The sequence below is a fragment of the Marmota monax genome, unplaced genomic scaffold (genome assembly GCF_021218885.2).
Source record: "Marmota monax isolate L192 unplaced genomic scaffold, Marmota_monax_Labrador192_F-V1.1 WCK01_AAM20220418_F8-fsc00801, whole genome shotgun sequence".
Lineage (NCBI taxonomy): Eukaryota > Metazoa > Chordata > Mammalia > Rodentia > Sciuridae > Marmota > Marmota monax.
In genome coordinates this window covers 33,560-48,271 of record NW_026694097.1, presented here as the reverse complement: position 1 = coordinate 48,271, position 14,712 = coordinate 33,560, and the positions used below count along the sequence as shown (strand labels likewise).

Sequence of the window (14,712 nt, the reverse complement as noted above, 5' to 3'; positions counted from 1 at the left end):
AGACTTGAAGAATGAGACAGAATCCCAAATCCTAGAAGCCTACAGGACGCCGAATGTGCAAAATCATAAGAGATCCACACCTAGACACATTATAATGAAGATGCCCAACACACAGAATAAGGAGAGAATTTTAAAAGCTACAAGAGAAAGGAAGCAGATTACATTTAGGGGTAAGCCAATCAGGATAACAGCTGATCTTTCAACACAGACTCTGAAAGCTAGAAGATCCTGGAATAACATATTTCACACACTGAAAGAAAATGGGTTCCAACCAAGAATTGTGTATCCAGCGAAATTAAGCTTCAGGATGGAAGATGAAATTAAAACCTTCCACGATAAACAAAAGTTAAAAGAATTTGCAGCTAGAAAACCATCTCTTCAAAACATCCTCAGCAAAACATTACAGGAAGAGGAAATGGAAAATAACAATGAAAACCAACAGTGGGAGGTAGGACACTAAAGGGGGGAAAAATAATCAAAGAGGAAAACAAACCATGTTTAGTAACATAAATAAACAAATATGGCTGGAAGAACAACCCATATCTCAATAATAACCCTAAATGTTAATGGCTTAAACTCACCAATTAAGAGACACGGGCTAGTAGAATGGATCACAAAACAAGACCCAACAATATGCTGCCTACAGGAGACGCATTTGATAGGAAAAGACATACATAGGCTGAAGGTGAAAGGTTGGGAAAAATCATATCACTCATATGGACTTTGGAAACAAGCAGGAGTGTCCATACTCATATCAAATAAAATAGATTTCAAGCCAAAGTTAATCAAAAGGGATAAAGAGGGACACTACATACTGCTCAAGGGAACCATACACCAACAAGACATAACAATCATAAATATATATGCCCCAAACAATGGTGCAGCTATGTTCATCAAACAAACTCTTCTCAAGTTCAAGAGTCTAATAGACCACCATACAATTATCATGGGAGACTTCAACACACCTCTCTCACCAATGGACAGATCTTCCAAACAAAAGTTGAATAAGGAAACTATAGAACTCAATAACACAATTAATAACCTAGACTTAATTGACATATATAGAATATACTACCCAACATCAAGCAGTTACACTTTTTTCTCAGCAGCACATGGATCCTTCTCAAAAATAGATCATATATTATGTCACAGGGCAACTCTTAGACAATATAAAGGAGTAGAGATAATACCATGCATCTTATCTGATCATAATGGAATGAAACTGAAAATCAACGATAAAAGAAGGAAGGAAAAATCATGCATCACTTGGAGAATGAACAATAGGTTACTGAATGATCAATGGGTTATAGAAGACATCAAGGAGGAAATTAAAAAATTCTTAGAGATAAATGAAAACACAGACACAACATATCAGAATCTATGGGACACATTGAAAGCAGTTCTAAGAGGAAAATTCATTGCTTGGAGTTCATTCCTTAAAAAAAGAAAAAAACCAACAAATAAATGATCTCATACTTCATCTCAAAATCCAAGAAAAAGAAGAGCAAAACAACAGCAAAAGAAGTAGAAGGCAAGAAATAATTAAAATCAGAGCTGAAATTAATGAAATCGAAACAAAAGAAACAATTGAAAAATTTGACAAAACTAAAAGTTGGTTCTTTGAAAAAATAAATAAAATAGACAGACCCTTAGCCATGCTAATGAAGAGAAGAAGAGAGAGAACTCAAATTACTAGCATACGGGATGAAAAAGGCAATATCACAACAGACACTTCAGAAATACAGAAGATAATTAGAAATTATTTTGAATCCTTATACTCCAATAAATTAGAAGATAGTGAAGGCATCGATAAATTTCTTAAGTCATATGATCTGCCCAGATTGAGTCAGGAGGATATAGACAACCTAAACAGACCAATATCAATTGAGGAAATAGAAGAAACCATCAAAAGACTACCAACTAAGAAAAGCCCAGGACCGGGTGGGTATACAGCAGAGTTTTACAAAACCTTTAAAGAGGAACTAATACCAATACTTTTCAAGCTACTTCAGGAAATAGAAAAAGAGGGAGAACTTCCAAATTCATTCTACGAGGCCAACATCACCCTGATTCCTAAACCAGACAAAGACACTTCAAAGAAAGAAAACTACAGACCAATATCTCTAATGAACCTAGATGCAAGAATCCTCAATAAAATTCTGACGAATCGGATACAAAAACATATCAAAAAAATTGTGCACCATGATCAAGTAGGATTCATCCCTGGGACACAATTGTGCACCATGATCAAGTAGGATTCATCCCTGGGATGGAAATCAATAAATGTTATTCACCACATCAATAGACTTAAAAATAAGAACCATATGATCATCTCGATAGATGTGGAAAAAGCATTCGACAAAGTGCAGCATCCCTTTATGTTCAAAACTCTAGAAAAACTAGGGATAACAGGAACATACCTCAATATTGTAAAAGCAATCTATGCTAAGCCTCAGGCTAGCATCATTCTGAATGGAGAAAAATTGAAGGCATTCCCTCTAAAATCTGGAACAAGACAGGGATGCCCTCTCTCACCACTTCTGTTCAACATAGTTCTCGAAACACTGGCCAGAGCAATTAGACAGATGAAAGAAATTAAAGGCACAAAAATAGGAAAAGAATAACTTAAATTATCACTATTTGCAGTGACATGATTCTATACCTAGCAGACCCAAAAGGGTCTACAAAGAAACTATTAGAGCTAATAAATGAATTCAGCAAAGTGGCAGGCTATAAAATCAACACGCATAAATCAAAGGCATTCCTGTATATCAGCGACAAATCCTCTGAAATGGAAATGAGGACAACCACTCCATTCACAATATCTTAAAAAAATAAAATAAAATACTTGGGAATCAACCTAACAAAAGAGGTGAAAGACTTATACAATGAAAACTACAGAACCCTAAAGAGAGAAATAGAAGAAGATCTTAGAAGATGGAAAAATATACCCTGTTCATGGATAGACAGAACTAACATCATCAAAATGGCGATATTACCAAAAGTTCTCTATAGGTTTAATGCAATGCCAATCAAAATCCCAACGGCATTTCTTGTAGAAATAGAGAAAGCAATCATGAAATTCATATGGAAAAATAAAAGACCCAGAATAGCAAAAACAATGCTAAGCAGGAAGTGTGAATCAGGCGGTATAGCGATACCAGACTTCAAACTATACTACAGAGCAATAGTAACAAAAACAGCATGGTACTGGTACCAAAACAGGCGGGTGGACCAATGGTACAGAATAGAGGACACAGAAACCAATCCACAAAACTACAACTACCTTATATTTGATAAAGGGGCTAAAAGCATGCAATGGAGGAAGGATAGCATCTTCAACAAATGGTGCTGGGAAAACTGGAAATCCATATGCAACAAAATGAAACTGAATCCGTTTCTCTCACCATGCACAAAAGTGAATTCAAAATGGATCAAGGAGCTTGATATCAAATCAGAGACACGCCGTCTGATAGAAGAAATAGTTGGCTACGATCTACATTCGGTGGGGTCGGGCTCCAAATTCCTCAATAGGACACCCATAGCACAAAAGTTAATAACTAGAATCAACAAATGGGACTTACTCAAACTAAAAAGTTTTTTCTCAGCAAAAGAAACAATAAGAGAGGTAAATAGGGAGCCTACATCCTGGGAACAAATCTTTACTCCTCACACTTCAGATAGAGCCCTAATATCCAGAGTATACAAAGAACTCAAAAAATTAGACAATAAGAGAACAAACAACCCAATCAAAAAATGGGCCAAGGATCTGAACAGACACTTCTCAGAGGAGGACATACAGTCAATCAACAAGTACATGAAAAAATGCTCACCATCTCTAGCAGTCAGAGAAATGCAAATCAAAACCACCCTAAGATACCATCTCACTCCAGTAAGATTGGCAGCCATTATGAAGTCAAACAACAACAAGTGCTGGCGAGGATGTGGGGAAAAGGGTACACTTGTACATTGCTGGTGGGACTGCAGATTGGTGCAGCCAATTTGGAAAGCAGTATGGAGATTTCTTGGAAAGCTGGGAATGGAGCCACCATTTGACTCAGCTATTCCCCTTCTTGGTCTATTCCCTAAAGACCTAAAAAGAGCATGCTACAGGGACACTGCTACATCGATGTTCATAGCAGCACAGTTCACAATAGCAAGACTGTGGAACCAACCTAGATGCCCTTCCATAGACGAATGGATAAAAAAAATGTGGCATTTATACACAATGGAGTATTACTCTGCATTAAAAAATGACAAAATCATAGAATTTGCAGGGAAATGGATGGCATTAGAGCAGATTATGCTAAGTGAAGCTAGCCAATCCCTAAAACACAAATGCCAAATGTCTTCTTTGATATAAGGAGAGTAACTAAGAACAGAGTAGGGTCGAAGAGCATGAGAAGAAGATTAATATTAAACAGGGATGAGAGGTGGGAGGGAAAGGGAGAGAGAAGGGAAATTGCATGGAAATGGAAGGAGACCCTCAGGGTTATACAAAAGTACATACAAGAGGAAGTGAGGGGAAAGGGAAAAATAATACAAGGGGGACAAATGAATGTCAGTAGAGGGGGCAGAGGGAGAAGAGGGGAGGGGAGGGGAGGGGAGGGGAGGGGAGGGGGGATAGTAGAGGATAGGAAAGGCAGCAGAACACAACAGACACTAGTCTGGCAATATGTAAATCAATGGATGTGTAACTGATGTAATTCTGCAATCTGTATATGGGGTAAAAATGGGAGCTCATAACCCACTTGAATCAAAGTGTGAAATATGATATATCAAGAACTATGTAATGTTTTGAACAGCCAACAATAAAAAATTTAAAAAAAAAGACATTTATTGTTTTTATGATTATCTAGTTTCAACATGAGAATATATTTTTCATTGAGATATTTACCAACTTCTGAAATTACTGTTTTTGAAGATGATATAAAGATAGTTATGGGAACAGCATCAAAGAACTAACTCCAGATTAAAAGCTCTGTGTCTTTGGGCCTCATAAAAGTTCTCTTATGTGAAGGGGAGATTTTCTAGGATATTCCTAGAAGCTCTAATTGATGATAAGAAATAAAGAGTAAAGAACAAAACAAAAAACTATCACTATTCTTAGAGTTATGGGTAGTAGCAAAAGTGCCAGTAGGTCACTGGTGTTTTGTATATAAATGATTGCATTCTAGAGAACTAATATTATCTGTTTATCATCTTATACAAACCACACAGTGAGTTTGGCAGACAGTGACTCTAGGATTGATGATTATAGCTGTATCTAGCTGTTCCAAATAAACAGCTCCAATAGAAATCTTCACTGGTGTGCATATCTCTATTGGCTACAAAATAACTTTGGTAGCCTCAGGAACACCTAATCAAGTTGTCCACTATCAGCCAAAAGAATAATAAATTACATTAATAAAGCAACACATCCTCAGTTTGACTGTGAGGCAATTGTATGAAGGCTGCTTTCTGGTCAGTCTGTGTTTATTTCAGGCTGTCATTCTATTGGCTGCTTTAGGCCAATCCAGATCACATTTAAGTCTTGCCTCTGCTTCCTTTTCCTTGATCCCATCTGTCATGTTTCAGCAAATTTCAGGAAAATCTAAAAATGATTGTTTTTATACCATTAATTTAGTAGTATCTTTAATTTCATGTTCTCCTTACAATCTGTGTTCTCTTTGCAGGTCAAGCACTGGCATGTTGTTTGAGGAAAAGTGTTTTTATATATAAATGTTTTTCATATATTTTTCTTCTTTATCATTGATGCTTTTTTCCCCTTTCCCCTTAGCCATCTTTGTGGTATAAAGAGTTAATTTGAAAGAACAGAACTAATTTCTACCATTCGTCACCTCTGTGACTTTAATCTCTTAACCTTTGGATCTTAGTTTTCTCACCCATAAAATGGTGGTGATGAAATATTTCTTAATGTATAAGGGAGGATTAAGCAATATTGTACATATGAAACTTACAAAAGGTTAATGTGCTTTTGCCTACTCGAGAATGAGAACCCAGAAATAAGTAGCAGGACCTGCAGTAAACACATGATTGATTCACACTGGTAGGGGTAGGAAGCTGCAAAGACCAATGTTACAACCTACCTCAAGGCTGGCTAGACATTTCCTACTCTAGACATTACCCTCACATAGCCACGTCTGATCATTTCTTGGCTTCTAATGCTATGCTAGATGTCCACTTACTAGAGAGCATCACAGGAATATCCTGCTTGCAGACAGAGTCTAGGGAAATCTTTGAGGAACATTTTTCCATAGATCAACCTTACTTGACCAGTCTTCTGGTCTTTGGCTGACTCAAGAAAAAATTTTCCTAACTCCTTAGGAGGGAGTAGAATTTGTGGCCTTCTGAGGACCAATCCCCTTTTATTATCTGCCTTCCATTGATATGGACAAGGAATGTGTACACTTTGAGAGGGATTTTGATATTATATTTAAATAAGCTTTTCTTATAAAAGTATATTTTCTTTTGGCCAACCTATTTGAATTAATATTCAAATATAGGTTTCAAAGCAAAGAATTACCTTTAAAAAGTGTTTGATATGACAAAGGAGTAGCATCTTAGTCTTACTATATTGAAATATCAGGTCTAGCTGGCAGCTAGAGTTTAAAATAATTGAAATTAAATAATTGAAATTAAATTAGAGTTTAAAATAATTGAAACTGTCATTTAAAAAAAAGTCAGACCGATGTGAATCTGCAGTATGTATACGGGGTAAAAATGGGAGTTCATAATCTGCTTGAATCAAATGTATGAAATATGATATGTCAAGAGCTTTGTAATGTTTTGAACAACTAATAATAAAAAATTTTTAAAAAATAATAAATAAATAAAAAGTCAGCATACATTAGTGTACACATAAAGGCTCACTCCTAGAATCTCTTTTTGTATTGTTGGCTTTGCACATTAGGGTAGAATTCCTCTTGATTATTGTAGAAGGCAGAGAGAAAATCATTCTTTTTTTTTTTTTAGCATACAAACTCTAGAAATATGTCTTCAGTCTCTAGTGCAAAATGAAATCACAGTTACCGTCCCAAGAGACGTTGGTCATAAAGCCACCAACATGCACTTTCATATTTGTTTGATTCTCTCCCACTGTATAGGGTTTTTTCTCTCTCAGTATTGGCCACTATAAGTCACTATAAGAATCTTTTACACTTTGTCCCTTATTTAGAAGATTCTAGAAAAATTAGCATTTCAGGGCTGGGGTTGTGGCTCAGTGGGAGAGCTCTTGCCTAGCATGCATGAGGCACTGGGTTTGATCCTCAGCACCACATATAAATAAATTAAATAAAACAAATAAAGGTAGATCAACAACTAAAAAATATTTTTAAAAAGTAGCATTTCAGTTGCTGTCAAGTTACTATGAAAAAGAGCATAGAAAGTTCTTTCTACTAAAATTCTCCAGATTAATGGTCCAGAGATGGGGTCAGTGCTGCCAGGAAATCCACAGCCAAGGTTAGAAAGAATTTGGAAACCTCACAGAAAGCAATTTGACATCATATTTAATAGCATCAAATTATGGACCTTTTCTTCACTTAGAAACACCTGCAGATTTTTTATCTTATGATCTTCCAGTCAAGAAAACTGCCTAGTAACCCTATTTATGTGTCATCATTTGTTTTTTTAATTTTGAAAAATGAAGCTGAAGATCACATTTAAGAAGAAATCTAGAAGATTTTAAAATAATGTAATTAAAGAAATACTTACACCTATTTGGATTGTTGCTATGATTTGGGAGTTACCTATAAACTTTGATGGTATTTCAGGTAGTTATCATTTATTTTGAAATCCCAGAAGGCTATACATTTGCATTTATCACAGCCCAGATTTTCTAGATTAGTCTCAGATTAATGAAATTATTGATTATTGGTATTGTCAAGGAGGTAGCAGAGTTATAATCAATGTGTTGTTCATTTGAAAAGCTTCTTTATCTAATGGTTTATAACTGAATTGTTTCTGGAATTTCTTTGCTTCCTTTTCACTTTCTTCATTTAATTGTTCTTTTAGACATGAAGAACAGCCAAGGCCTTTTGTGTTGCATGCATGCTTAAGGAACTCAGATGAAGAAGTAAGATTTTTACAAACATGTTCTCGGGTTCTGGTGTTCTGTCTACTCCCATCAAAGGATGTCCAGTCTCTCAGCTTACGTATAATGCTCGCAGAAATTCTCACGATGAAAGGTAGACTTATAAAATTAATTTACAATTATGATAAGTTTGTAAATTAATGTGCCATATACTGTGATTACATTTTAACACTTGTGCAAACCTCATTTACTGTGGGACATATGGATAATAAAGTAGTATTTTAGAAATTTCAAGCTTAATTGTCATTCAGAGAAAACATTTGGCCTTACGTGATAAACATAAATTTTTTATATTATATATATTGCAAAATGCACAGTCCATTCTGCTGTTTATTTTGACAAGAAAACCAGTCCTTATGTTCTCCACTGCAAAGCATTCATTTGGGATAGCCTTCTGAGTTTTCCAGGTCAATAATGTACACGTTATAAGATTAATTGATATTGCCTACACATAGTCTGTGAATTTGGGATAACTAAAAATGGTACTGTGCCACAATATGACCTAAAAGAACCTTTCCCTGTCTTAGAATCTCAAACAAATAAGGAGAGAAGCACTGATTATATATCTCATTTATGTCAGGATTAGCCAGGTGTGCCCATCAACTGGTACAGCCAACCACAGAGAAAAGGGGAACTTTTTAATCTACAGTAAGTGGGATGGATTTGTAATAGTGTTATTGATTTTTTTCTAACAACTTCCTCCATGAAGTCTGCTTTGACCAGTTAGTAGAAGATTTTCATCTTTTGGCAGACTAAACTGGTCAAAACAAAAATGAATGAGCCTTATAAAAGAAATATAAGAAAAAGAAACAGTACTTAATTTTAATATCATTGTTAGTAATTTGGGTTTCTGATGACTTCTTTTCATTTACATTTCACTCACCTATTAAAATGACCACTTGATTGTATCTATATATATGGTAACTTATCCAGAGGGATAAGCAACTTTGAGTGTGTGTGTGTGTGTGTGTGTTTATGTACATGCATGCTTATATATGCACACATACCTGCATACATGTGCCTTTTTATATATTTGAGCTGTTTATAATTTCCTCCATTTGACTTGTTGAAAAATGTTTTCCCAAATGTAGTTTCAACTATGTAATATGAAAACAATTCCTTCAGAAGAATATCTTTTTCCATGATGTTTTCTTCTCATCTCCACAGTCTTAAAGCCAATAGTGGAGTTATTGAGTAATCCAGATTACATTAACCAAATGCTGCTTGCCCAGTTGGAGTACAGAGAACAGATGAATGAACATCACAAGAGAGCCTACACCTATGCTCCCTCTTATGAAGAGTTCATCAAGCTCATCAATGGCAACTCTGATGTAGAATTCTTGAAGCAGCTAAGGTATTTGATCTTTAATTATAGCACAACAATAGCTACTAGTTATTTCCTAAGTAGGTATACATGTATATATGTATTATATATACATAATATATATGTATATATTTGTCAGATAAGCAGAAATAAATAACTAAAGTCCATAAATTTTACCATTTAGTGACAATTACATTTATATTTATTTAATTACATTTATCCAGCTTCTTCTTAACAGTGGAATTAGAATTAGGTTTTTCCAATAATTAAGTTGTAATAGATTGAAAGTTTTTCACTTGTTAGGAATACCTTATTAGCCACTCAGATGCTATCCCCCAAAAAGCATTTGAAGGAAATGATGTGTTTTTAAATTACAATGTTAAAAGAATACTGTTGGTTTTCATTTTTCTGGGAAATGCAGAGACTTAGTTCTGGGAATAAAGGGTTCTTGACTAATTATTTTAAGAAATCACATTAGAAAATATCAGAAGTCTCTTATAGGGGAACATGTATCCCTAAGATATTTTCAGGGTGACCATGTTTTCTTTCTTCTATAATATATATATATATATATATATATATATATATATATATATATATACACACACACACACACACACACACACACACAGAGTATAATTATATAGCATTTTCTAGTCTGTGGATTTGCTAGGCTTGTTTTCTATGTTTACCTTTCTGTTTGTTCACAAATGATGTTACATAGGAAAAGGAAAGAAAACTCTGTAGTGTCAGTTTTAATTTTCATTAGTACTTTCAGTAAATCACTGGCGTAAAAGTAAAATATTGACTAAAATTGAATCTTTGAACTATTCAAGGATTTTTAGATTGGCCACATTTGCCTTTGAACTGGGGTTCACATTAAGGTGACTTATGCTATTTAACTTACTGGTTGAAATAGTAATTACATAAAAGACTCATTGTAGATGGCATTGTATTCTTATGGAGTGTATCATGTTAATCTTGATCCTACAAATGTGTTACAATGAGTTTAGTCATATGATTTTCTTTAAAAGTGATTAATTCTTTTGGACTATAATATCTGGATATTTTATTTATCCTTCTCCTTCTACAAACAGTCTTAAATGAAATGTGCTAAATGGTAATTATTTATTATAGATTTGTGATTATTTGTATATGAATCCAGAAATTTCATTTTGAGAAGTGAGACACATATTTGTCATCTGGGGCTTGTAGATTATACCTACTCAAAAGTCTTCCTTATCATGGCTTCCTTTGATTCCTTTTTTTAAAAAGAGCCCACAATAACATGCTCTTGGTCATGCACTCCAAGCTCTGGTTCTGAGGATGCCTTTCAGACCTGTGCTCCAATATTTACCCACCTGTTGCATTTATGCCCACGTCCTAGCAGTCACTTTCTGCACCGCACCCCCAACCACAGCCCATGGCAATCTACTTTCTGTTTTGATGAATTTGCCTATTTTGGACATTTTATATAAATTGGAATCATTCAATATATGTATGGTTTGACCAAAGTAGCATATGCTGACCACTCTAAGACATTGTTTAGAAACAGATACCTCATGTTCATAAATTGTGGGTGCACTGAATTCCTAAGCATTTTTTCCCTGGTAAATGATCCACAGTAAAGTCAAACATGGACCATTTGGTAACACCAAGTAAGTTTAAGATAATTTAAAGTCAATGGTGGCAGGTTAAGTGAGTAAGTATTCATTGTTCTTCCAAACTTATGAATGAATATTATATTTTATATGTCAAACACATGGTAAAATAGTGATACTAACAAAAAAGGTATAAAAGATATTTTTGAATGTTCAACTGTTAGTTCTCCAGCACCATCTGTCATTTTGTATTTGAGCACAATTTCTATGTGAGAAGATGAATGAATCTTGATAAGAATTAATAGTCCCTCTTTTTCAAAATATACTAACCAGATTCTTAGAACTTTTTGAATACTGCAGTTCAACATTTGGCAATAAAGAGGTATCTCAGCAAGAGTTGGCCCTTTAAATGATAAATTGGTATCTGCTGCCCCAGGATCATTGAAATAACTTGATTTGGCTACAATAGGAAAATCATGCCTTAACTAGGTGACCAAAAATTACACCAGATCTTACATTTTCTCTTTCCCATCTGATATGTGATGAAATGAAAATGGTGTTAGCATTTCAATCTTCCTTTTCACTTCATAAATAAGGCAACATTGTGGAACAGCATAAAGGGAGTTCTAGGAACCAGGCCCTTTGTTCAGTCTTGAGACAACTAAGGGACAGTAGAAATGCTGAGCTAAAGAACACTTGTTTCAAAAATTGAGATATAATTCACAGATAATTAAGTTCACCATTTAAAAGTGTATACTTCAGTGGTTTATAGTGGGTTCAAAAATTGCACAACTAATATTACTGTATAATTCCAAAATATTTTCATCACTCTCAAAAGAAATTCCTATGCCCATTAGCAGTCACTTTCTTTTTTTTTTTAAAATTTTTTATTGTTGGCTGTTCAAAACATTACATAGTTCTTGATATATCATATTTCACAATTTGATTCAAGTGGGTTATGAGCTCCCATTTTTACCCCATATACAGATTGCAGAATCACATCAGTTACACATCCATTGATTTACATATTGCCATACTAGTGTCTGTTGTATTCTGCTGCCTTTCCTATCCTCTACTATCCCCCCTCCCCTCCCCTCCCCTCCCCTCCCCTCCCCTCCCCTCTTCTCTCTCTGCTCCCTCTACTGACAATCGTTTGTCCCCCTTATATTATTTTTCCCCTTCCCCTCACTTCCTCTTGTATGTACTTTTGTATAACTCTGAGGGTCTCCTTCCATTTCCATGCATTTTCCCTTCTCTCTCCCTTTCCCTCCCACCTCTCATCCCTGTTTAATGTTAATCTTCTTCTCATGCTCTTCGACCCTACTCTGTTCTTAGTTACTCTCCTTATATCAAAGAAGACATTTGGCATTTGTGTTTTAGGGATTGGCTAGCTTCACTTAGCATAATCTGCTCTAATGCCATCCATTTCCCTGTAAATTCTATGATTTTGTCATTTTTTAATGCAGAGTAATACTCCATTGTGTATAAATGCCACATTTTTTTTATCCATTCATCCATTGAAGGGCATCTAGGTTGGTTCCACAGTCTAGCTATTGTGAATTGTGCTGCTATGAACATCGATGTAGCAGTGTCCCTGTAGCATGCTCTTTTTAGGTCTTTAGGGAATAGACCGAGAAGGGGAATAGCTGGGTCAAATGGTGGCTCCATTCCCAGCTTTCCAAGAAATCTCCATACTGCTTTCCAAATTGGCTGCACCAATTTGCAGTCCCACCAGCAATGTACAAGTGTACCCTTTTCCCCACATCCTCGCCAGCACTTGTTGTTGTTTGACTTCATAATGGCTAGCAGTCACTTTCTATCCCACCCCCCGAAGCCCTTGGCAATCTCTAATCTGCTTTTTGAATTTGCCTATTCTGGATATTTTATGTAAATGGAATCATGCAATATGTGGCCTTTGGTGTCTGGCTTCTTTCACTCAGTATGTTTTTAAGGTTCATCCATACTACAGAATGTATCAGTACTCATTCCTTTTTTTGGCTGAATAATATATGTCATTGGATGAATATATCACATTTTCTTTATCCATTTATCAGTTAACAGACAATTTGTCTTGCTTACACTTTAAAGAATGCCTTTTGAGTGACCACTGAGCATCTTCAGGAGCATTTCAGTAGCATTCCCAATGACTCTTGGTAAATGAAAGTAAAATAAAATGTTATGGATTCTAACCTGTTCCTACCACTACCTACCCCAGTGTGCCTGTTACCAAGAAGAGATGGAATACAGACACCAGGAAGGGATATTCCTCTTATGCATTGTTACTGATCTATGTATGTTATTCTCTTTTGTGTCTTCCATCATACTGTTTGAGTTTGCATTTCTAGCAGAGTTTACTAAGTCAGTGGAGAGAGCAGCTAGAAGTATTTTGATGATTAGATAATCAAGAACGTCAGTCTATTAGAAGAAAAATACATTTGCAGGTCTAATTAAGTAGGTATGATGACTTAGTCCAGTTTAAATGGCAATGTTGCTGACTTCTAAACCTTTGTAAGTTTTCAGTTCCTCATGTAAGTCTTGGGGTATGTGTTCATGACTTCCTCTAGAAACTTCTCTAGTAATAAGGGGTTGAAAGAGAACTTTCCTTGAAAGTGTGATATGCATCTCAGATATGGGATTATGGTAATCTGAAGAATTTATAGTCCCTGCAACAAGCTTGGCAAAGAACCTTGGGAGAAAATATCATGGAATGCATTTTTCTCAATAATAGATATATACCTCCAGAGTTACTTTCTGAATAGTTTTGTAAATACTCCGTAGAGTCTTCCTCTGGACCTATGTTTGTGATACAGCTTCTTGGGCTTTGCAATATAGTAGAATTCCAGGCAGTTCTATTTGATAGGGCACTGGGATATCTTTTATTCATGGTGCATTTGTCCTTATTCCTTGCATCTTAGGGATAGACCTGAGGGCTAACCTTTGTTCTCTGTTTCATGCACAGCTAAGTAGAAAGGCTACCAGGAATGAATGTAATTATAGAGATTGACCTTTTTGCTCCAAAATGTAGATGATGTTACATAAATTGATAGTCATTATTGCTTTTTATTATATTCTTGTCTTAAGTCTACCTTACTGAGACTTATCAGCCTCCCAGCATTAATAGCATTGCTCTCTTCAGTCATAGTCTGAATACCCTGTTGTTTCTCTGGCTTAGAGTACTCTGCTGTCTGACTTTATTAGCATTTTAGGTCACTATTTTCAAATTGCTGTCAATAAAATTTTGGAATAAGCTGCCTCAGGCAGGGAGTATGTTTTATTTAGACTAAGCAGTTAATGAAATCATCCACTTTTATTTCCCACATATTTGGGAGACAGATGCATGTTTTCTAAAGGAAATAGTCATTCCACTCTGCTAGGATGGAATGCATTGAAGACAAAATAAAATAAAGAACCATGAAGGTGATAATTATAGTTCTGGGATAGTTTAGTAATTTTCTGTGTCAGTCTGAGATGCTTTCATAGTAGGATTATACAGCTAGAAATGCTTCTTTCAAATACACTAAATGAGTTGTTTTTAACCCTGATCATACAGTCACCTAGACTTTAATAAAATTACAGTTGAATATTCCTCTGTCCTTTTTAGCTACTTCCTTTTCTTTTTTAGTATCCAGGAAGTTGAAGTGAAGATGTGGTAGCTAGACTGGTTCAATATTTTGAATTTTCCATGGTTTTATAGT

The 14,712-nt window shown here is 35.2% G+C and overlaps 1 protein-coding gene across 2 annotated transcripts in view; it reads left to right on the top strand.

Moving 5' to 3' along the window:
• Positions 1-6,541: 6,541 nt before the first annotated feature.
• The window catches only part of LOC124107194 (sorting nexin-25-like), a 41,383-nt gene continuing 33,212 nt past the window's right edge, over positions 6,542-14,712 (top strand). The window contains exons 1-2 of one of the 2 annotated variants that reach the window (XM_046465104.2): positions 6,542-8,186; positions 9,260-9,446. In XM_046465104.2, coding sequence (XP_046321060.2) covers positions 8,159-8,186; positions 9,260-9,446 — 215 coding nt within the window. In that variant the 5' untranslated portion in view covers positions 6,542-8,158. The remainder of the gene's footprint in view (positions 8,187-9,259; positions 9,447-14,712) is intronic. The other variant, XM_058585777.1, reaches the window with a different exon arrangement.